The following is a 22,047-nucleotide window of genomic DNA, read 5'->3' on the forward strand; positions in this document are numbered from 1 at the left end:
AAGACAATGTATTAATTGTTAATTATCTTGAGACAACTTTTTTTGGGGGGGGATTGAAGTTTAGCAGTTTAACCCACGTTAAAAGACAAAAACAAAAGGAATTTCAGTAAACAAGACTTTTTTTCCCACCAACTGTTTTAATTGTGTATAACAATGATACATTAGAGTCATGTAGCAGAGGCTTTTCTCCAAAGCGACTTACAGTCAGTAGTATGTTACATATCATTCACCCATTCACACACTGATGACAGGCTACCATCAAGGTGCCACCATCAGACTCTAACTAACATTCATCATCCAGTCCACACCGATGGCCTTCAGGAGCAACTTGGGGTTAAGTGTCTTGCACAAGAACACATCGACTGCTGAAGCCGGGTATCGAACCACCGACCTTCTGATTGGAGAACTACCCTGCTCTCCACTACGCCACAGTACGGTGCCTGTATGGTAATTCAATTGTTGTATATTGGACAAAGAACTTTAAAAGATGTCTCATCGATACAACTTGAAGTTATGCTTATAATGTCCGTGACTCAAACCTTCTATTTTATTTTGCATTGTTCATATTTTAGAATTGATTCTTTATTTCAAATGTCAAAAGAGCTTCTTGTCAGTGTTGTTTTTGGGTTTGGGGATTGTCTACGTCAGTTAAACGTACCTGATGATAATTTATGAGAAGAAAAAACCTGTCTACGTCAGTTAAACGTACCTGATGATAATTTATGAGAAGAAAAAACCTGAACAGGTAGTGAACAGAGTACCTGAACAGGTAGAGAACAGAGTACCTGAACAGGTAGAGAACAGAGTACCTGAACAGGTTGAACAGGTAGTGAACAGAGTACCTGAACAGGAACAGGTAGAACAGAACAGAGTACCTGAACAGGTAGAGAACAGAGTGAACAGGTAGAGAACTACCTGAACAGGTAGAGAACAGAGTACCTGAACAGGTAGAGAACAGAGTACCTGAACAGGTAGAGAACAGAGTACCTGAACAGGTAGAGAACAGAGTACCTGAACAGGTAGAGAACAGAGTACCTGAACAGGTAGTGAACAGAGTACCTGAACAGGTAGAGAACAGAGAACCTGAACAGGTAGAGAACAGAGTACCTGAACAGGTAGAGAACAGAGAACCTGAACAGGTAGAGAACAGAGTACCTGAACAGGTAGAGAACAGAGAACCTGAACAGGTAGAGAACATGTCATACGTCCTCACTTTGTCTCTTTATACTTCATCTTCTTTCTTTCATTATTGTGACTCATTATTGTAATCATGAGTACTGACAGTGAATGAGAACAGGCTGGTTTCTCCCTTCACATGGTTTATGGTCTTAAGCCTGAGCGGCACTAACGAGCCCTCATACAGCAGTGACCACCGCACTACAGCAACACACTGTCCTGCTCCCCCCCCCTCTCTCTCTCTCTCTCCCTCTCTCTCAGTGTCTCTCTCTCTGCTCGGTGGTCGGTCGCTGGCTGATCTGTGATCACTGTATTGTCATCGGTTCGTTATTTACCGGATCAATAACTGAACCGGGATGAAGCTTCTCGGCAGCGGATGGATGGAGTATCTCCTGGTTCTCTTCTGTCTTCCAGGTGAGAAGGTTTTCATCTTCAGAAGAGTGCTGGAGACTTTATCTCATGAGAGGAGCTCATTTTAAGGAACTTATTCATGTACACTTTCTCAGAAATATGCTTGTTGTTATATGTTGTTCGTCCAGATGTTGACTCATAGAAAGCTCAGGTTTAAATTGAAACATGATTGAAGGCTGGCAGTTATGAAGGATTAAAGTCATCTAGTCACAATAATAATAATAATAACAATACATTATTATTATTATTATTATTATATAACAATATTTGCTAATAAACCAATAATAATTGTTCTGCCACAAATTAAACAGAAGTTTCATATGTAATTTATTTTAAATAGGGCTGCAGCTATTTTAATAATCAATGAATCTGTCAATTATTAATTGTATTATACTTTGACTAATCGTTGGGTTTAAAGCAGGCTGATGCCTTTAAATGACTTGTGTAGTCTGAACAACCAAAGGTATTTAGTTTGTATTCATATTCACTGATTTTTGCTTGAAAAAATGATTTCAACTATTAATTTCCAATCATGGTTGTTGTTGTTTTTCTGTCCTCAGTAACGCTGTAGATCTCAGCTGTCAGTGTTTACCAGTAACCTTCACACCTTCAGGCTTTCTGTTCAACACTGCATTGTGTCTCTGAGTGATGAGGACAGAGAGACAGATGCTAACTGCAGGTTTCTATTGAGATGGAATGAATTAGTGATATTTAAATTAGGTGCTCTATGGACCACTATACATTCTAACATCTTTATTCATATTAAGACTCCTAAGTGATCTGAAATTAAAAGCTGATTGTGTCTTTGACTTGGGAATTTCGATACTTTTGTGAGATGTCGAATGTTACCAAGACACAAAACTCCCTGAGTTACCAGCCAAACGTCTGGAGAAGGAAACAGGCCGACAAGTCTTTAGAGAGAAATATCTCAACAACTACGGGATGGATGTGGTGAAATGTGGTTCATTGTAAACATGAGTTTATGGTCTCAAGCTCTAGTTTCAAGTCTTCTTCAATACAGCATGATGTTCATTTAGTAAATGATGCTCCATTTAGAGTCAAACAGACCATAAAGCAGGGGATGCTTTAGGGCGGGGCTACACACTGATTGACAGGTCCACACCACGGTGTTGTCCGGTCTGTGAGTTGTTCGTGTTTTCTTGTTACAATTTAAACCCTTTCACAGTGTGTTTTCACTTTGACTAAAATAATTGGAACATTTTGGTCGACAAAAACAAGATGGCTAAAGCAAAAAGCCAAGATGGGGACGGCCAAAAACCAAGATGGCGAGGGCGTATAAACCAAGATGGCGACGGCCACAATGCAGAGTTCGAGGCTTCCAAACAGTAGTTCAGAAACCAATGGGTGACATCACGTTGACTACGTCCACTTCTTATATTCAGTCTGTGATTCCAACTAAAGGCATCTCTTTGCTTCAACCGGACTTCTGGTCAGAATGTTGTAACTTTCTCAAACTGACAATCGGACATTCACACTGTTATTGATCAGCTGTGTGAAGCTGAGAAAGTAAGCGTGGTTAATACTTGTAGTGAAGTATAAACCACTGCACGGTCAGATATATTCACTGATAAAAACACGATTAACATTTCTGAGGATTTCTTACACAGAAGACCGATTTGTTTTTAGATGCTTTAGAAACAGGAGGTCTTGAATCTACATTTAGGGTTTAGGGTTTATATATTAATCTAATACCTGACTTCTTTCTTTACAGGGCTTGTATGAAGGCAATACAATAGTCAATGAATATGAGATATGAGTTAATTCATAATTACAGTCCCTCCTCTGCATTGTGGAGGTTTGTTTATGGCGTTTTGCCGGTTACACTCGTTGCTACCTACATGTAAAAACCAAGCTTTAAGCAGGCTTTGAACTTCTCTCTAATGTTTCTTTTACATTTTGTTACGCCACTCTTTCTGTCACTTTTCATATTTAGAAATGCACCAATATGAATGATCATTGGCTGAGACGTGCCGGGCATCATAACATAGACTCAACTAATTGTTGATTAAATTTGTTGCCAACTATTTTTAGAATTGATTATAATCGATTAGTTTTTGCAGTCCTACAATATTCAGATATATATAAAGAGAAATCTGATGGGTAGAACAAAATGTTATTAGAAGCAGCTTAAATAAGGTAATAAAATATAAGTTTAGAGCAGTGATTCTCAAAGTAAGGGTCCAGTCTTCAAGGGGGTCTGAGAAGAGGTTTCACTTTCATTTATTTAAATGATCATGATATTAAAATAATAATAATGTTTACATTTTATATCTATATTAGATAGTAGATTACAATATAATCTAACACATCTATAACTGAGAATCTACAAATATGTTTAACATGCGTATAATATCTTTCTGATAAACGTCTCTTGTGTTGATCTTTCAATAATTAAGACCAGAGACGTGTTCAGTTATTGCAGGAGACGAATGGGGGTCCCGGTATGCGACTGTAAATGGAGAACCTGGTTTAGAGACTCGTTGCTGTGACAACCAGACCTCACCTTCTCAGGTAGCAACTTTAAAAAGAGAGGATGTTTTAAATACAGTCTGAGAGGGAGGTGTGTGTGTGTGTGTGTGTGTGTGTGTGTGTGTGTGTGTGTGTGTGTGTGTGTGTGTGTGTGTGTGTGTGTGTGTGTGTGTGTGTGTGTGTGTGTGTGTGTGTGTGTGTGTGTGTGTGTGTGTGTGTGTGTGTGTGTGTGTGTGTGTGTGTGTGTGTGTGTGTGTGTGTGTGTGTGTGTGTGTGTGTGTGTGTGTGTGTGTGTGTGTGTGTGTGTGTGTGTGTGTGTGTGTGTGTGTGTGTGTGTGTGTGTGTGTGTGTGTGTGTGTGTGTGTGTGTGTGTGTGTGTGTGTGTGTGTGTGTGTGTGTGTGTGTGTGTGTGTGTGTGTGTGTGTGTGTGTGTGTGTGTGTGTGTGTGTGTGTGTGTGTGTGTGTGTGTGTGTGTGTGTGTGTGTGTGTGTGTGTGTGTGTGTGTGTGTGTGTGTGTGTGTGTGTGTGTGTGTGTGTGTGTGTGTGTGTGTGTGTGTGTGTGTGTGTGTGTGTGTGTGTGTGTGTGTGTGTGTGTGTGTGTGTGTGTGTGTGTGTGTGTGTGTGTGTGTGTGTGTGTGTGTGTGTGTGTGTGTGTGTGTGTGTGTGTGTGTGTGTGTGTGTGTGTGTGTGTGTGTGTGTGTGTGTGTGTGTGTGTGTGTGTGTGTGTGTGTGGTTGACGTCGGGACAATGAGAGCAGAGGCGAGCTGAGCAGTGATGAGCGCTGATGGTTGTGAGGATCAGAGCTGTCAATCACTCTGTCCATCCAGATAAGAGGAGGCGTGACCTCCGGGGTCAAACCGCAGAGATAATCCCGACACAGGCTCATCTTCACTGTCACTCGTTTGCTCTCCGTGATAATGCTGTTATTACGGTGTCCAAAATCAAACATTTATTATGAGCAAATAAAACATTTTAATCTGTTGGTGGCAGAAGTGACAAACACTTCTTCCTGCGAGGATCATCATTGATGTCCACGGTGATTCTGGTACATTTAACCAACCGGCGGTTCTGAAAAGTGAATCCAAAGCTTCATGTGTTAAAGCTGCATTCTCTCTATTGTCCATCAGGGGGCGACTCCTCTGATTTTTTTATTTTAATTAACAACATTTAGCTTCACAATGTGAGGAGTTAGAGAAGTGACACCGTCATACAGGTTCATCTTATTTTAAACTTTATCTCTCAGAAATCATGCTTTGTCCATTAGTTTGGCAAACAGCTCTCAATACTACAATACCCATGAGCCTCGGCCATGAGCTGCCATGTTGCCTTGGAGAAGAAACCAGTTAGAGGTGTAAAATAGAACTAAACTCAAAACGATTCATCCATAATTAATATGAACTGCAGATTGTTCTCAGTTTTCTTTAGCAACGTAACATGACATTATATCAAAAAACAAGATATATTCCAGCAGAGTTGTTCATCTTTTGTACTGTGATATATATATATATATATATATATATATATATATATATATATATATATATATATATATATATATATATATATATATATATATGTATATATATATATATGGTTTAATACACAATGGATTAGATTTTGCCTAATTGAGGGTACTGTAAAAGCTCTCCTTCTCTCTGTTTTAAAGCTTCCTCCCTGCCAGCGTTCACCATGTGAGCCAGTGATGAAAAGAGGAAAGCAGCTGTGTGAATGGGATGATGTCCAGTGATGGTTGTGACTCACAGCTCAGGTCATATTGACTTAACATGCCATCATCTGGTATTTTTTGCACTTAGCCGTGATGCTCACCATTCTGGCCATCTGTGCACTTAGAATGTATGGACTCGCTGTTACCATGACGGCAGCAGTGGTGATGGTGAAAGAGATGAAGATGATGATAATAATGATCGCGGTGAAGATCATGATGAATATGTGCTGCATTGTGTGTGTGTGTGTGTGTGTGTGTGTGTGTGTGTGTGTGTGTGTGTGTGTGTGTGTGTGTGTGTGTGTGTGTGTGTGTGTGTGTGTGTGTGTGTGTGCCAGCTGGCGTGCTTTCAGAGCTGTTAGCTCTCACAAACTGCTGACTCGGGAGCTCTCCTGACCGTGAAGACGTCTGAACAGTGAACAGAGACAAAAAGAGGCGGAGCTTCAGGTTGATTTTAGCCTGATCATATGAGACTAAAGTCATCACTCAGGGGGTTCTATGGATCCTCCCGGTCTTCCTAGAGCTCCTTAAGTGGTTCTAGTAGGTGTTTGGGATGTTCAAGTTATCATTGAGGGGGGTTTAGAGGTCCTTAAGGTGGGTTCTATAAGTCCTTTATGGGGTTCTATAAGTCCTTTATGGGGTTATAGAGGTCCTTTAGGTGGTTCTCTGTGTCCCCCAGGTGGTTCCAGAGGTCAATTATGTGTTTTGACTTGGTCCTTGAGGTGGTCCTTGAGGTCCTTTGGGTGGTTCTCTCTGTCCTTTAAGTGGTTCACTGGGTCCATTAGGTGATTTCAGAGGTCAATTCAGGTGTTTTATGGTCCTTTAGGTGGTTTAGAGGTCTTTTGGGTGGTTCTATAGTTTCTTAAGGTGGTTCTAGAGGTCCTTTGGGTGGTTTTATGGGTCTTTTAGGTGGTTCTATGGGTTCTTTAGGTGGTTCTAGAGGTCCTTTAGGTGGTTTTATGGGTCTTTTAGGTGGTTCTATGGGTTCTTTAGGTGGTTCTAGAGGTCCCTTAGGTGGTTTTATGTGTTTGGCAGGATCAAGAGATTGAAGTCCTGGTTCTTGTAGCTATTGAGGCGGTTTTAGGGGTCTAGTAAGTGGTTCTAATGGGCCTTAAATATATTTTAGTGGTTATTTAGTAAATTGATCACCTATGGAAGAATTTGGAGTAACATGTTAGACAGCACTCCTATCCACCATCAGGTTCCTTAAGTATGTTCTAGTGGTCTTACAAGAGGTTCTTGTGGCCACAGAGGAAGCTCTAGAGCTTTTTAGGAGGTCATAGTGGTTGTTTTGGAGGTTCAAATGGTTTTACGGAAGTTCTGGGGGTCCTTTAGATGGTTCTAGAGGGCTTTAAAGATGTTTAAGGGATTCTTGAGTATGTTGAACACCTGTGGGAGATTTCTGGACGGAACAGCGCTCCCCACCACCACAATCAAATACCAAATAAGGGAACATCTTTTGGAAGAATGGTGTTCATCTCTCCATCAGAGATCCACATGTAGTCTCATAGCACATCTGTGACAATGAACTCTGAAGCCGTTCCCAACAGATTACTAAGACTCTTACTGTTGGGTTTTTCTCTCATTTGTCACCGGTCTATATATACAATGTCAAATGAAATGGAACTCTGGCCTTGAGTGGTTAGGATATCTTTCCTGAGATAAAGGTGTTGGACACAGAAGCAGGAAGACTGATGTCATTGAAGCATCCAGTCCTTCTGCTAGCTGAGCAAATGTACAGCAGAAACACCATCCACATGTTACATAAACGTCTGATTTAGACATCTGTTTTAGGATATTAATGATGAAATTGTTTGTGTTTTTAAAGATTGACTTAGTTGGACCAATGGGCTTTGAACTGAGAGACACAGACAGGAAGTCACTGTCATGTTGTTGCTTTTGCTCGTTAAATGAGATTTGTTGACAATAAAGAATAGAGACTTACAACGTAACCATCGTTTAAAGACATGACTGATGGATAGACCTGTCACATATGTGTGCGTATATTCAGCCTTAAACAGGCCAACGGAGCCGAGGACAATCTGTTCTCATTATGGGATATCTTGTTTATCTGTCTGACAGATTCAGAGCTTCACTTCCACATTTCCATTTTTGTCCACAGGATGTTAACAGTCTCCCTCTCCACAGTCATAGTTTAGTAATATATGATTGTCTTGTTATCTGAAGGCCACTGAACTGACAGTGGTCTTGTGTGCTTCCTTTTAAGTGCAAGGCCTGTTGCTAAACCTCCGTGTGAGTCTTTATTTTTATCTCTAATGTCTCCTCTTGCAGTTCTGAATCTCTGGGCTTGTTGTTGAGTGTTCAGAGCAGCAGCGTTAATGAGCACAGAAACCCAAACATTGATGATGAAAAGCAGAGGCGTGATAACATTTCACATAAAGCTGAGAATGTTGTGCTTTAGTTCATTTATACTCATTTTGAAGAGCTCTTCAGTCATAAATATGTACTGATAAAAACACTTCTTACATGTCTAAGGATTGTATATGCTTTAGAAACAGGAGGTCTAAAATATCTACATCTGAGTAAATATTCTGCTGCCAAATCAAATAGTTTACAGGATATTATACGTTTGTGTCTTTATAATACATTTAATACTTGATTACTTTCTTAATAGGGCTTGTAAAAAGACAAAAAGTAGTCTGTGAATATGAAATATGAATTACAATCCCTCCTCTGCATTGTGGAGGTTGGCTTCTGGTGTTTTGTTGGTTATACTTGTCTTGTTTCTTTGACATTATATATTTCTTTTTTCCCTTCCTCTGGCGTTGACGAGAACAATGCGACGAGCAGTACTGAACATAAACGCTACTTATCATGACAGTGACGGATATAATCCCCGGCTATTGACAGATGACTTTATCCCGAATGAAAGTAGTTGGGAGACGCTTTTTAGTGGTTTCCACTGTTCATAAAGTTATTTCCTCCATAGCAGCAAAACACAAACACAACTTTAAGGTTTAAGGCTAACTATCTCCTGAAGTAACTGGCTTACTGGGCAGCACTGAGGCTACAAACAACCATCATGCAATGCTTTTGTTCCTTTAGATTTTGTGATAAGATAATTGTCTAGTCCTGGAATATATTACAACCCTACTTTTTCCAAATACATTTTCCGGAAAAAGAATATGGTCTTACATTCAGGGTAATACGTGATAAACAAAAGCATTTATCTAAAAACTAAGTTTTATTTCTATCTTCAGTCTTTTATCTCTTTTTTTCTTTTATGAACTGTATGACTGAAATAAAGTACATTAATTACTCTGCATTAAACCAGGACTTCCCAGAGTGCACTGCAGCATCCTCTGACCAAACAATACACTGAAACAAACAGCAGGTTGTGTCTTAAAGGCAACAGCCAACAAAAATATTTCTCCTTGACCTTCCAGGAAGTGTCTTTGGCGACTCAACTTCATTCCACGATGTCTGAAGGAGACTGACTGCAGCTGATAGTGAAGTCTGAGTCGTTAACAGATTTCCATAAACAGTTTACACAGCTGAAGTGTTGGCTGGTCAAGGGGTTCCACTCTTTACTTATATGGTTACAGGACTACAGATGGAGCATCGTCGGCCTGATGGTTTAGATGAGTCTCCAGCTGTATCTGATATTAACAATGGAGTACACTAAATATATTTATTATATCACTCTTTATCAAAAGGTTTTTGTTAATCTGTTTCCAGCGTTCCTCTGATCTGATCCGACTTTTAATGGATGCTGGAGTCGCCAGCAGCTTTTATCCTCACAGTTTTGATCGTTTGCCAAATCCATAAACTGATGAACACTAAATGTGTTAGGAGGGTGAAAGCTTTTTCAAACTCTCATTGGTTCATGAACCTTTTCTTTTACTTTAAAGTATTCATTTCAATTTATTTGATTCATTTAGATTATTGATTTTTATTTAATTTACTATTTAGATTTTTTTCTGAATCTTTTTAATCTATTGTGTAATGAAATGCTGTAGTTTAGCCATTCATTCACACCAATTTAGCTTTGAAAATAGATAATAATTGAACATATTTGCCATGGCGACTGCGGCACACGTTGCTCTCATGAGTTTTGCTACATTTTGTCTTCATTTGTTGTCTTTTGGTCTTTATTACTCGAGCGCTTATGGTGGAGCTGGTCATCCTTTAATCTGGAAATTGGCGTTTCGATTTCCCAGCTCCTTCCGACCATGCCGATGTCTCCTTGGGAAGGACACTTAACCCCAAATTGATCCCGTAGGCTGTGCCTCCTGTGTATGAATGAATGTTTTTAGATGTTTCTATTGTCTACAATATGCAAGCATTATGTCACTGCAGGTTGTGAAAAGGCAGGAAAATCTTTATGTTATTAATCTATGACCACGTTCTTTTCCTTAAACCAGCCCATAACCGTGGAGGTGGCCAGATGTGGATGTTGTAGGATTTATCAATTTAATTTCGGCACCTGGTCTTATTAGGTATAGATTTTTACTTTACTTCATTTGGTTATAGTTAAGGCTTTTATTGACACAAAACAGAAATTTTGCCAAAAGATATTGGCAACGAACACCAGCATCGTTTCTGTCTTCTTCTCCTCCACTATCAGTCGTCACAGGATTCAAAGGCATCATCAGTCTGCTGCTGTTCTGCAGACGTTAACGATTAATGTGTAAAACCTTAGGTGATTACCAGGTTAATTGAAATGGGAAATGTGGTTCCATGTGTATGTGTTATGGTATGTGTGTGTCCAGAGTGCTGCTGGGGATATGAGACATTTCAGGATTAAAAGTGAATCACTGAGAAGAGAAAAGGACTTTATACTCACTTACAATCCCATAATATTCAAAGTAATATGCTAAAGAATCAGGTTACCATTTGAAATGTGAAGACTTACATCAAAGTTTGGATAGTCAAAATAGGGCATTATATCATTTGTGTAGCAGTTTAAGTAAATAAGATGACTAAAGTGAATTGAAAAAAGAGAAATGTATTCCCATAAAGATTGAATTTTAAATAATAATTATGAATTTAAACAGTACACGATTTAGCAACAGTAACAAAAAAAGGTAGTAGGTTAAATTTAGTTTATAGTCATAAATACAAAAGTGGTATGACTTCAAATCCAGCCAAGGCAATGTATGCCTTTTTTTGACAGTGACGAGTGGAGAGAGACAGAAAACGTGAGGAAGCCAGAAATCGAACCAGGGACTCGCGGCTCGGAACATTTGTTCCCAAGTGGAACACAACCTGAACACTTGGCTACCGTTTTGTATGTAGTATGTAGTTTTATAAGAGTCTCACCAGCGGTGGAGCTAAAAATAAAGTCTCTCCTGAGGGCCGCTCTAGAGGGAACGTCATGGGGTCATTAAAATCGTTAATCCTCTGGGGAGAAGGACATCTAGTAGAAATTTGAATAATTGTTGACATATCAGTTCTGGCCCAAAGAGGTGACCAACACTGTCTTCTTCATTTCCAGCCGCTTGGCTTGAAAATCAATTGTTAATTGAAACACCTCCTAATAAAGATGTCTCTCCTTCCTTCATGCCCCAGGTTGCCTCGCCGCTCATGGCCGCTACGCTCAGAAGCTGCTGACTGACTTGTTCACCAACTACACCAACGCTTTGCGGCCGGTGGAGGACACCGACCACATCATCAACGTCACACTGCAGATCACTCTCTCCCAGATCATTGACATGGTAAGCAGACGCTGACTGCCGGTCCAGATGTTCATGTGATGTGTATTCATGCCCGAGCTGATGTGGATGTGTTCTTTGGCCAGGATGAGCGGAACCAGATCCTGACTACCTACCTGTGGATCCGCCAGGTGTGGATGGATGCCTACCTCACCTGGAAGAAGGAGGACTATGACGGCCTTGACACCATCCGCATACCCAGCAGCTACGTATGGAAACCTGACATTGTTCTGTATAACAGGTAGGTGTGGTTACCTGCCAGCTGCAGGAAATTGGCAGAAAGCCGACTGACTAATTGGCAGAGTTACTGAGTTATGACTGACACATTCTGCTCTGATGTCCTTCTCTCTGCCTCCACATGACCTCCGCCGCTTTCTCCCCCACAGTGCAGACGACGAGTTCTCCAGCTCCATGGAGACCAACGTGGTTCTCCGTAACGATGGCCAGGTCATGTGGGACCAGCCAGCCATCACCAAAAGCTCCTGCTCCGTGGATGTTGCCTTCTTTCCCTTTGATTTGCAGCAGTGTCACCTAACGTTTGGATCCTGGACTCACAACGGCAACCAGATGGATTTGTTCAACGCCTTGGACAGCGCCGACCTGGCCGACTTTGTCCCCAATGTAGAGTGGGAGGTGAGTGGTAACCTAGTTCATGTGCTCAAAGCATGACTACATTCCTGAATGTGAATCAAATTCTTTTTCTATCCAGGTTCTGGGCATGCCGGCTAAGAAGAACGTCATCCTGTATGGTTGCTGTTCAGATCCATACCCAGACATCACCTTCAGCCTCCATCTAAAGAGGCGTGCCTCCTTCTACATCTTCAACCTCCTCATCCCCTGCATGATGATCTCCTTTCTGGCTCCGCTGGGCTTCTACCTGCCGGCTGACTCTGGTGAAAAAGTTTCTCTTGGTGTCACAGTGCTCCTGGCCCTCACCGTGTTTCAGTTGTTGGTGGCTGAGAGCATGCCGCCCTCCGAGAGCGTACCACTGATAGGTGAGAAAACTCAGGACTTCCTGATATCTAAGTTTCTAAGCTGGGACCACTTAAGAGCGCTTTGCGGGTGCTACATTATTTAGCTGACACGCTTTGGTTGCGTCTGGTTGCAATAATGTAAAAAATGGCGGCACAAGGCAGAGTACTTTCTCAGGATGTGGTCTCATGGGTTTGGATTTAATTCCTTAATTCTCCTCTTGTGTTGTTGTTGTTGTTCAGCACTTAGAATGTAATAATTGGTCTTTGTGGTATTTGTCCTGCCTTTTTCTCCGCTGTGATTGGACGACTGGGTAAAAAGTGACAGTGACGAGGGCAGCGTTTCAACTCTCAAAGACCAGAATAGCTCAATATCAGGGTCCTGTAAAGCTGCTGTTAATAAAATATCAAGAAAGATATTTTCAAGGGGTTTCATAGCCAAGCCGTGGGCGGTCATCGTGCTTGTAATACATGTAAGACACACTCTTAAGTTATTAGATTGTATCAAAGAGCTGAACCAAGTTCTCTGGGAACCTGAGAACGGAGCCCCTTCCTCATTTAGAACTATTAAGTTTTGACACAGCCAATTTGTTCCTCTGACTCATAGATGAATGCACACTGCAAAAGACACGATACCAGGACTCGGTCTCTCTGGGTTTTCATGTGGCACTTGGCTCTTGGCAAACAGGAAAAGCTGACTATAGATCGACATGTCTTTTCCTTATCCTTTCAGCAAATGTAGGCAATGGTCAGTGTTTCCAAAGTACTGATTTCATCCTGAGAGGCAAAGCCACTATGAAAAAACAATAGTTGGCAGTACATGTGATTTCATCACAGGAGCACTGCGTTCGTGACAGTGTGCTGCATCCTGTCAAACTGGTACAACCGCTTCTGTTTATGATCTAAAATCTAATGTTAGCATTGTAGCAAATGTTATGCTGCAATAGAAAAACTTAAGTGTTTCAAACAGTTTGAACACTTAGCTTCACCAAAGACTGATAGTATTAGATTGTTCTCGGCTTGATTAGGGAGTGTCTGGCCAATAGACCCAAACATAAACTACATTCTTGTATATTTTAAACTGACTTAAAATGTTATATTCTATGAGCTGCTAAAGGTTAAGTTTGCAAAAAGAAAGAAGTATCATGTCAAGTAACACTGGGGTGATCATACACACCTTGGCCACACTGGATTCATTTTATGCCAAAGGTTTGTCAGTATAATGCCCAAACCAGAAATGCAGCGAAACTTCATTCTGAGAGCTTCAATCAGCCAAGCCACACCGGAAAGAAAGAAGGTTCAACACCCATTTTACAGATGAAAGTGAAAGTTTCATCTGGAACTTTCTCAACAACACAGCAAAGACTCAACCAAACACTGGTGAGTACAGACACTTACTCAACATTCACACCTATTACTACAACTAAGACAGAAACTGTATTTCATGGTTGGCATCACCAAATGTAGCTTCCATTTAAGTGCAGAATAACAACATACTTTAAAATGTCTTTTTATATATTACAGGACTGGCATTTTGAAAAGATTTTATTGATATAATAATAATTCCAGTTTAGTTTTTTTACAATTTGACTTTTGTTAATGTGTAGGTATGTCTGCTGCCAGCTATCGACTGACTGAAGATCAGTTTCTGTGCCCCATCTGTCTGGATGTGTTCACTGATCCAGTTGCCACACCATGTGGACACAACTTCTGCAAGAACTGCATCACTGAACACTGGAATGTGAATGTGAATGTCCCTTCCAAGTGTCCTATTTGTGAAGGGGTTTTCTACATAAGATCTGAGCTGCGGGTCAATACCTGGATCTCTCAGATGGCAGCTCAGTTCAGGCAGTTGGCTCTACAGAAAGTAAGCGGCAGCAGCTCAGGGCTACCATGAGCCAGATCAGAAGAGATTTCCTGTGATGTCTGCACTGGAACCAAACTGAAGGCCCTGAAATCCTGCCTGGTGTGTTTGGCCTCCTACTGTGAGACTCACTTGGAGCCTCATAAAAACCATCAGCTAGACAGCAGACGGTGTTCAGGTCCTCTCTGCTCTCAAGGAGTGTGTTGAGAGAAGCCGGGCTGAGCTCATTGAGACAATCGAGGCAAAGCAGAGACCGACAGAGAAGCTGGCCGAAGGCTTCATCATAGAGCTGGAACAGGAAATCCATGAGCTGATGAAGAGAAGTGCTGAGCTGGAGCAGCTCTCACGCTCTGAAGACCACTTCCACCTCATCGAAACCTTCCCGGCCCTGAATGCTGCTCCACCCACCAAGGACTGGACAGAGCTCAGTGTCTGTCCTCCTTCATATGAGAGGACTGTGGTGAAAGTTGTGGATCAGCTGGAGAAGATGCTCAGTGAAGAGACCAAGAAGGTCTTTGAGGCAGAGCTGAAGAGGGTCCAGCAGTCTGCAGTGGATGTGACACTCGATCCTGATACAGCCAATCCCTGGCTCATCCTGTCTGATGATGGCAAACAAGTGAACTGTGGCGAGGTACATAAGAATCTCCCAGACAGTCCAGAGAGGTTTTCATATTATGCTAGTGTCTTAGGTAAGCAGAGTTTCACTTCAGGGAGATTTTACTATGAGGTTCATGTTAAAGGGAAGACCGAGTGGGATTTAGGAGTGGCCAGAAAACCAATCAACAGGAAGGAACAATTAACAATGAATCCTCACAGCGGTCACTGGGTGATGTCTCTGAGGAATGAAAAGGAGTACAAAGCTCTTGCTGACCCTCATGTCCATCTCTCTCTGAGGTCAAAGCCTGAGAAGGTGGGGGTGTTGGTGGATTATGAAGAGGGTCTGGTCTCCTTCTATGATGTTGATGCTGCAGCTCTTATCTACTCCTTTACTGGCTGCTCCTTCACTGAGAAACTCTACCCATTATTTAATCCATGTAATAATGATGGTGGTAACAACACTGCCCCACTGATCATCGCTCCTCCCCATAACATCAAGGTCCATTTGAGGCAAATATACTCATGAAGAGAAAAATACACAAGAAAATGCACTTAATTGACAAAACTACATAATGAATCAACAACCTGTAACTCTGAGACATCACAACTTTTCATTGCTGCTACTTATCTCCTTTGATCACATCGTGTTTTAATCAGTTGCTATGGCGATAGAGGTTGGGGGACACATGCAACAAGGGCCCTCATCTGGACTTTAAGTGCATTAAAACAAGCTGTTTTCATCAATGTTTTCTGCATCTTTTCATATATTTTCTTGATATATGATTAATACTGCAAAGTAAAAACAGCCAATATTTTGGATCATTCGTTTTCACTAAGGGTTTTTTATGCACAAATTGGAGATGTACATAGAAACAGGTGGATTGAAAAGAACCTACAATGTGGGGCAGTGACCATATGATTTTATGTATTAAAAAAAGATCTGGTGTTACTTATTGTCATAGATGTACACATGCAATGATAGTGGACATTTTGTACATCATTGATCCTTTTAGATCAGAAGTTTGGTATTTGCTTTTTTTCTTGCAATAACTAATTCCTAGAAAGTGTAAACACACTCCTATTTTTTTTCTTCTTACAACTCAGCCAAAGGAATTATTATTATGTTGCAGTGGACTTGTCATGGATGCAAGCTCATAATTCACCAGGTGTAATGTCAATGTAGAATATATATAATATATACGGGGATATAAAATGCATACTGCTCAGGGTAAAGGTGACATGTTCCCTTTAAGAGAACTAGGGTAACCATGGTAATGAAGGGTCATTTGGGGGTTAAAGGTGATGTGAGGTGAGAGTAAGAAAATGTTTGTTGTGTGTGGCCACAGAGGTGTGCGGCCAAAAAGACAAACTAACTTTGCAGAAGCTAGGAGGACTTAGACTGAGGGAGCTGAGATGAAACGTATTTAAATCTGTAAATACTTCACTGTGTAAACATAACTCATCATTAACTCAAATATATGAATAAACCTCACTTCTGAACTTAACAGTGAGATCGTCAGTGAAAGGCCAATTCATTTTAAATGAATGTTATTTATGCTGAGATACACTTTACAGAAGGTTGCCTTCTAAACAGATCTGCAGGGGTTCTGTGTGTGCACACACAGTTTCTATTGGCAACAAATAAACTGAATAGACAGTAAGGATTTGTGTGTACAGTGTTCAGCCTGGCAGTAAACACCCTGTTTATGTTACTGGCTAACAGCACTGTAATGAAGGAGGCCTGCAAGTCAATGAGGCCTGTCAGCGCTTATTTAAAATACAACATTCACCGCTCAGCAATCAATGATCTCTCAGAAGTTCAACCTTCAGGTCTCAATGTTGTTTGTTCATTAAATCCCCACAGAACTCTCTGTTCAGCAGCTTAAGCTATTTCCATCTCACTAAAGAGCCACAACGAGTGCAACTGTTGTATCCTAAATAGTTGAACTACATATTAACTTAGAACTGTCTGTCAAAGATGAACATGGAGAACACAGAGCATGGACGCCTGAGCAGCTGCATACCCACTGTTAGAATGGAAAGAGCAAATGTCGTTTTTTAATTTTATTAATAAAATACTCTGGAAATAATAAAATGTAGCTTTTTTCTTTTATCCTATCAATAATCCATTATCAAAGGGAAAATCAAAATAATAATCCATCATTAAAATAGTTTTAAGTTGCCGCCCTTGTGATTATTCATCATTTTGAGTTACTCTTCATAGTTACTCTTCTTGTAAACTGAGACTTTCATAAGTGTATAAAACAGTTTGCGTTGGTCAGAGAAACGGAGCTGATGTTAAGCTTTGAGACTTTACTTGGATGTTGAACTCTAAATGATCTTCAGTTTCCTTATCTCAACAGGAAAGTACTACATTGCCACCATGACGATGGTCACTGCATCAACAGCGCTCACCATCTTCATCATGAACATCCACCACTGCGGTCCCGAGGCTCGTCCCGTCCCTCAGTGGGCCGAGCGCTTCATCCTCAACTACCTCGCCCGCATCTGTTTTGTCTACGAGGTCGGTGAGAACTGCCTCGGTGCGACTTCGTCCAGGAAAAAGCCTCCGTCGCAGGAGGAGTCAGAAGCCCCGTCAGCCAATGGCCGCAACGCCAAAGGAACAAACTGGGATGTGAACGGGCAGGTGTGGGCAGGGAGGGTGGAGGAGGACGGGGCCGGGGAGTCTCAGAAGCTGGGCCGGGATTTGACCACCCAGACGGAATGGAAGGAGGATCTGTTTGTGACCATTGACCACTCTGAGGAGGAAGGAGCTACTGGAGGACATGAGGGGGAGCCGGAGGAGTCAAACAGTGCCTGTGGAGGAGGACGAGGAGGAGGAGGAGAGCATGTCGAGGAGAAGAAAGGCGTAGGAGGTGAAGAAGGAGGCGGAGCCAGGGAGAACAGGAGGGAGATCTTGGTGAAAACCGTGTGTGTGTGTCAGCACCAGGGTCTGCGAAGGAACGTTGAGTACATTGCCAACTCATACCAGGACCAGAGAGCCGCACAGCTGCGCATCGGGGAGTGGAGGAAGGTCGCCAAGGTCATGGATCGCTTCTTCATGTGGCTCTTCTTCATTATGGTCTTCTTCATGAGCATCCTCATCCTGGGAAAAGCCATCTGATGGAGATCCGGCTCTGAATATTCACATGAGAAGGTCATAGTAGCGAATTGGTGCACCGAAACAAGTGAAGATGTTGGTTCAAATAGTAATGATTTCAGATTGAATCTACCATTTTTGGTGTACAGCAAACTGCTGTAAATGTATACCCTAATATCTTTACAAATAATGATTCCAAACAGAAAATACAGGTTTGGGTTTGAAAGACGCTTACACAGATAGAGATATAGAAAGGCTGATGCATCCGAGCTTGTGAGGGTAAAGAAATCAGATGATTCCAAAGGCTTTGAGAGCATCTCATTAAATAGCATGATCTTCAGCTCTTTAATTTACAACACACGGATCATTAAAAGTTGACCGATCAGAATACACAACCATCAACTCTCTAGAGTAACAGAAATGTTGTCATCTTTGCTCCCAAGATCAGCACATCCCCGGCTACTGAACCCAGAGGCCTTCTTCTGTCTGAACCCCTCATACCCATAGTCAAGTCAAAGTTTCTGTCAAGTTGCCATGGTAATGCCATTTCTGACCAACAAAGGTATAGTGCTGCCAGAGAGCACCGGAACAACACCCTCAATTTTTTGCTCCAAGTGAGTCATATTCTGGGTGATTTTTTTTTAAGCGCTTGAAGATCCAAACATCACTAAAGCGTATGTCATGCAAGAGGGCCGATAAAAACAAATGGAATCGTCAAAGTTGTCATAATTACATTAAAGGTGTGTTGATTGTTTCCTGAAGTCAACCCAAAGCTTTGAGTAACGTTCAAGAAAACATTCAACCTTAAACGTTGCTGATAGAGAATAAATATTAGAGAATAGATGATTCTCTCTCAGTCTATGGCCAACTGTCTATTCCTAACAATGGATGCTACGGACACAAGTAAGCAAATCGTTCAAAACACAAACTATTTGTGTTCAATCCTCTATATTGCTCATTGCCATGCTAAATATAACCTACTACATCCATGGTATCACCTTTTACTACTTAGCTAGATTAGTGGCTGACTGCCGTGTTGCATTCTGAAACTATCCTTAAAGTCAGTCTAACATTTGACTGGTAACTCAGTTATAAGTAAACTAATGAATTTAAACTTGCCACCTTAGGAAAAGTGGTTACCAACAAATCCTCATCCCAACATGTGAGGCTTGGTCAGACCACCCTTTCTAGCTCTGGAGAAGTTTCATCCAGCTCGAATCATAATCCCCTTTGATAAAAAGAAATGATTTCAAACTGAATAAACTCCAATGAGGCCACGTCAAGCTGCATCTTCACTTGTTTTAAGGAAAACTTGCTTTTGAAGATGATAGTTAAATGTTTTAAGAGATCAAAACAACATTAAATGATTCTACAGGCTTCCATGTGATTGTGATGATCAAAACTGAAAAAAAAATGTGTTTACATGATGACTGACCGATGTAAGTCAACTGAACACACACACACACACACACACACACACACACACACACACACACACACACACACACACACACACACACACACACACACACCTTCACTATTGCAACACTTTTATACAAATATGAGTGTTTTTTTGACAATTTAAGAATGCATGCAGGATTGTTTTTAAATTATCAATCACATTTAAATCAGTGATGTGTGGGACTGCAACTATCAATTATTTTATTCTAGTCATAAATGTATCTTTGAGTACAGTATAAATAAGGCAAAATATGAATGTGTTCCCATCCCAACGCTTCTATCGGAGTTTGGAGATTAAATTAGGCAGATTAGACCAATGAATGAAAGTGAATGTGTCAAGTGTTAAATACATTTATTTTGTTAAAGTCTTAGGAGAATATTCAGTTATATAGGGATATTGTAAGGAAGGATGGGAGAGAGGTTGTAGGATAGAGGAATGAAGGAAGGAGGGGAGGAGGTTAGAAGCGTCTGATTCCGAGTTTCGCTAATTTAAGCTGATTTTCAGCTCAAATCTAGAAACTCATATTTGGGTTAGAGCTGGCTTACAGTTGGTCCTGTTGGCTGGATACCTGGGGAATGAGGATTAAAAAAAATCCTTTCTTCTAACGAAATGATAAAACACTGTAATTTAAAAAGTTCACAGGAGCAGAGGATCATCTCTCTGAGGTTGTAGTCCCAGTTTAATGATGATTCAGAGTTAATCCTGCAGTTTATCTCTCACATGACCAGTTTTTGAGCCACACGAGTTTACCACAGTGTTACTCACTGAATGAGCCATGCACCCAACGGTTTCTGTTAAGATGCTGAACGAGTGATAATCATGGTGATCTCATCATAGCACAGAGTTATTCACTGCAAGAAGTCACCTTAACAAGTATGACCATGTGTTCAGACCTATCAGGCCTCTTTCGAGATGTTTTATTTATTCAATAAATCAAACAAGATGAAACTTTTTTGTTGCCATGTGGGAAGATTGGGTGCAGCTAGATCTTCTTACTGCAGGCAGGTTATCTGTTTTCACAGGACTTCAAACTTCATATGTTGTCTGTTTAAAAAGAGTTGACTCAACTTTTCACTGTAACTACTTCTTATATATTCCGTTTGTGTGGTGTTGAACATTTGCCAGAAGACATATTTACACATGACACATTGTTGATGCCATAAAATACATTAAACTTTTCTTATTAAAACAACTTGGTTTGTTGAGCTTTGTGGTGATATTTTATTTATTTTTTTACGAGGCGCAAATGTCATTTTGTATTTTTCACGAAGTCTAAATGACATGAAAATTGAAGACTTAATATTCTTATTATTTTCATAATAATAATAATAATTATTATTATTATTACAATTATCATTTGAGTTGGGGATATGGGGACTTTTGAGGGAGGAGAGGTGAACCTGAGGGTTATAATGGGAAGCAGATATATTTAATAATTATTTTCAGTAAAGTTAACTTTGAAAAAAATCTGATACACAAATGTCAAAGAGGAGTTTTTATTTAATTAATAAAACAAACCTGAAACACCTACATATACATATTATACAATAATAAATGATACAATAAACATATTATACAATAAACCTGCCTTGTTAAGGCTTTAAGTGGATCCTCAGCAGGCTGTCACACTGGTACACTTTAAGGTACAACAATCACTTCAAATATAAAAGTGAATTTAAGTAATGTTAAAGTGTAAAACCCCTTAAAATGTACAGAATAACACTACAGGTAACTACTTTGATTTGTACTTTAAATGACTGGGATTAATTAATTCATTTTTCGATATCAAATTAGTTTGATCAATGGATCAATTGATGGATTGAAGTACAGTACATACATTACATTTCTTTAACCCTTACAGTGAGATTTAGCTTACTCTATTTGTGCTACGCTTACACTGAGTTTAAGCTCAGCTTAGTTCTGCCACTTGGTCCCAGTTTGGTAAATTAAATAGGCCAGAACAAAGTACAGCTTTTCACACTACTGACCAGTCTGGCATTTATGTCGATGTAAAAGGGGTTAATAGTTGAATTACCTGTGTGGCGCAACGGCTCATCACTGTTATAAACTTATGCAGACACATGACACTCATACAGTGGGTACGGAAAGTATTCAGACCCCTTTAAATTTTTCACCCTTTGTTTCATTGCAGCCATTTGCTAAAATCGAAAAAGTTCATTTTTTTTCGCATTAATGTACACTCAGCAACCCATCTTGACAGAAAAAAACAGAAATGTAGAAATCTTTGCAAATTTATTAAAAAAGAAAAACTGAAATATCACATGGTCATAAGTATTCAGACCCTTTGCTCAGTATTGAGTAGAAGCACCCTTTTGAGCTAGTACAGCCATGAGTCTTCTTGGGAATGATGCAACAAGTTTCTCACACCTGGATTTGGGGATCCTCTGCCATTCTTCCTTGCAGATCCTCTCCAGTTCTGTCAGGTTGGATGGTGAACGTTGGTGGACAGCCATTTTCAGGTCTCTCCAGAGATGCTCAATTGGGTTTAGGTCAGGGCTCTGGCTGGGCCAGTCAAGAATGGTCACAGACTTGTTCCGAAGCCACTCCTTTGTTATTT

General features: G+C 40.6%; 1 protein-coding gene across 1 annotated transcript; it reads left to right on the forward strand.

Annotated features, from left to right (window-relative positions):
* Positions 1–1,459: 1,459 nt before the first annotated feature.
* On the forward strand, positions 1,460–20,624 carry LOC129113281 (neuronal acetylcholine receptor subunit alpha-9-like). The gene is made up of 6 exons (XM_054625496.1): positions 1,460–1,590; positions 11,333–11,478; positions 11,562–11,716; positions 11,862–12,108; positions 12,185–12,470; positions 17,271–20,624. The coding sequence occupies exons 1-6, from the start codon at positions 1,533–1,535 to the stop codon at positions 18,029–18,031; spliced, it is 1,653 nt and encodes a 550-aa protein (XP_054481471.1). The 5' UTR covers positions 1,460–1,532; the 3' UTR covers positions 18,032–20,624.
* The last annotated feature ends 1,423 nt before the right edge of the window (positions 20,625–22,047 follow it).

The sequence above is a fragment of the Anoplopoma fimbria genome, chromosome 24 (genome assembly GCF_027596085.1).
Source record: "Anoplopoma fimbria isolate UVic2021 breed Golden Eagle Sablefish chromosome 24, Afim_UVic_2022, whole genome shotgun sequence".
Taxonomy (NCBI): domain Eukaryota; kingdom Metazoa; phylum Chordata; class Actinopteri; order Perciformes; family Anoplopomatidae; genus Anoplopoma; species Anoplopoma fimbria.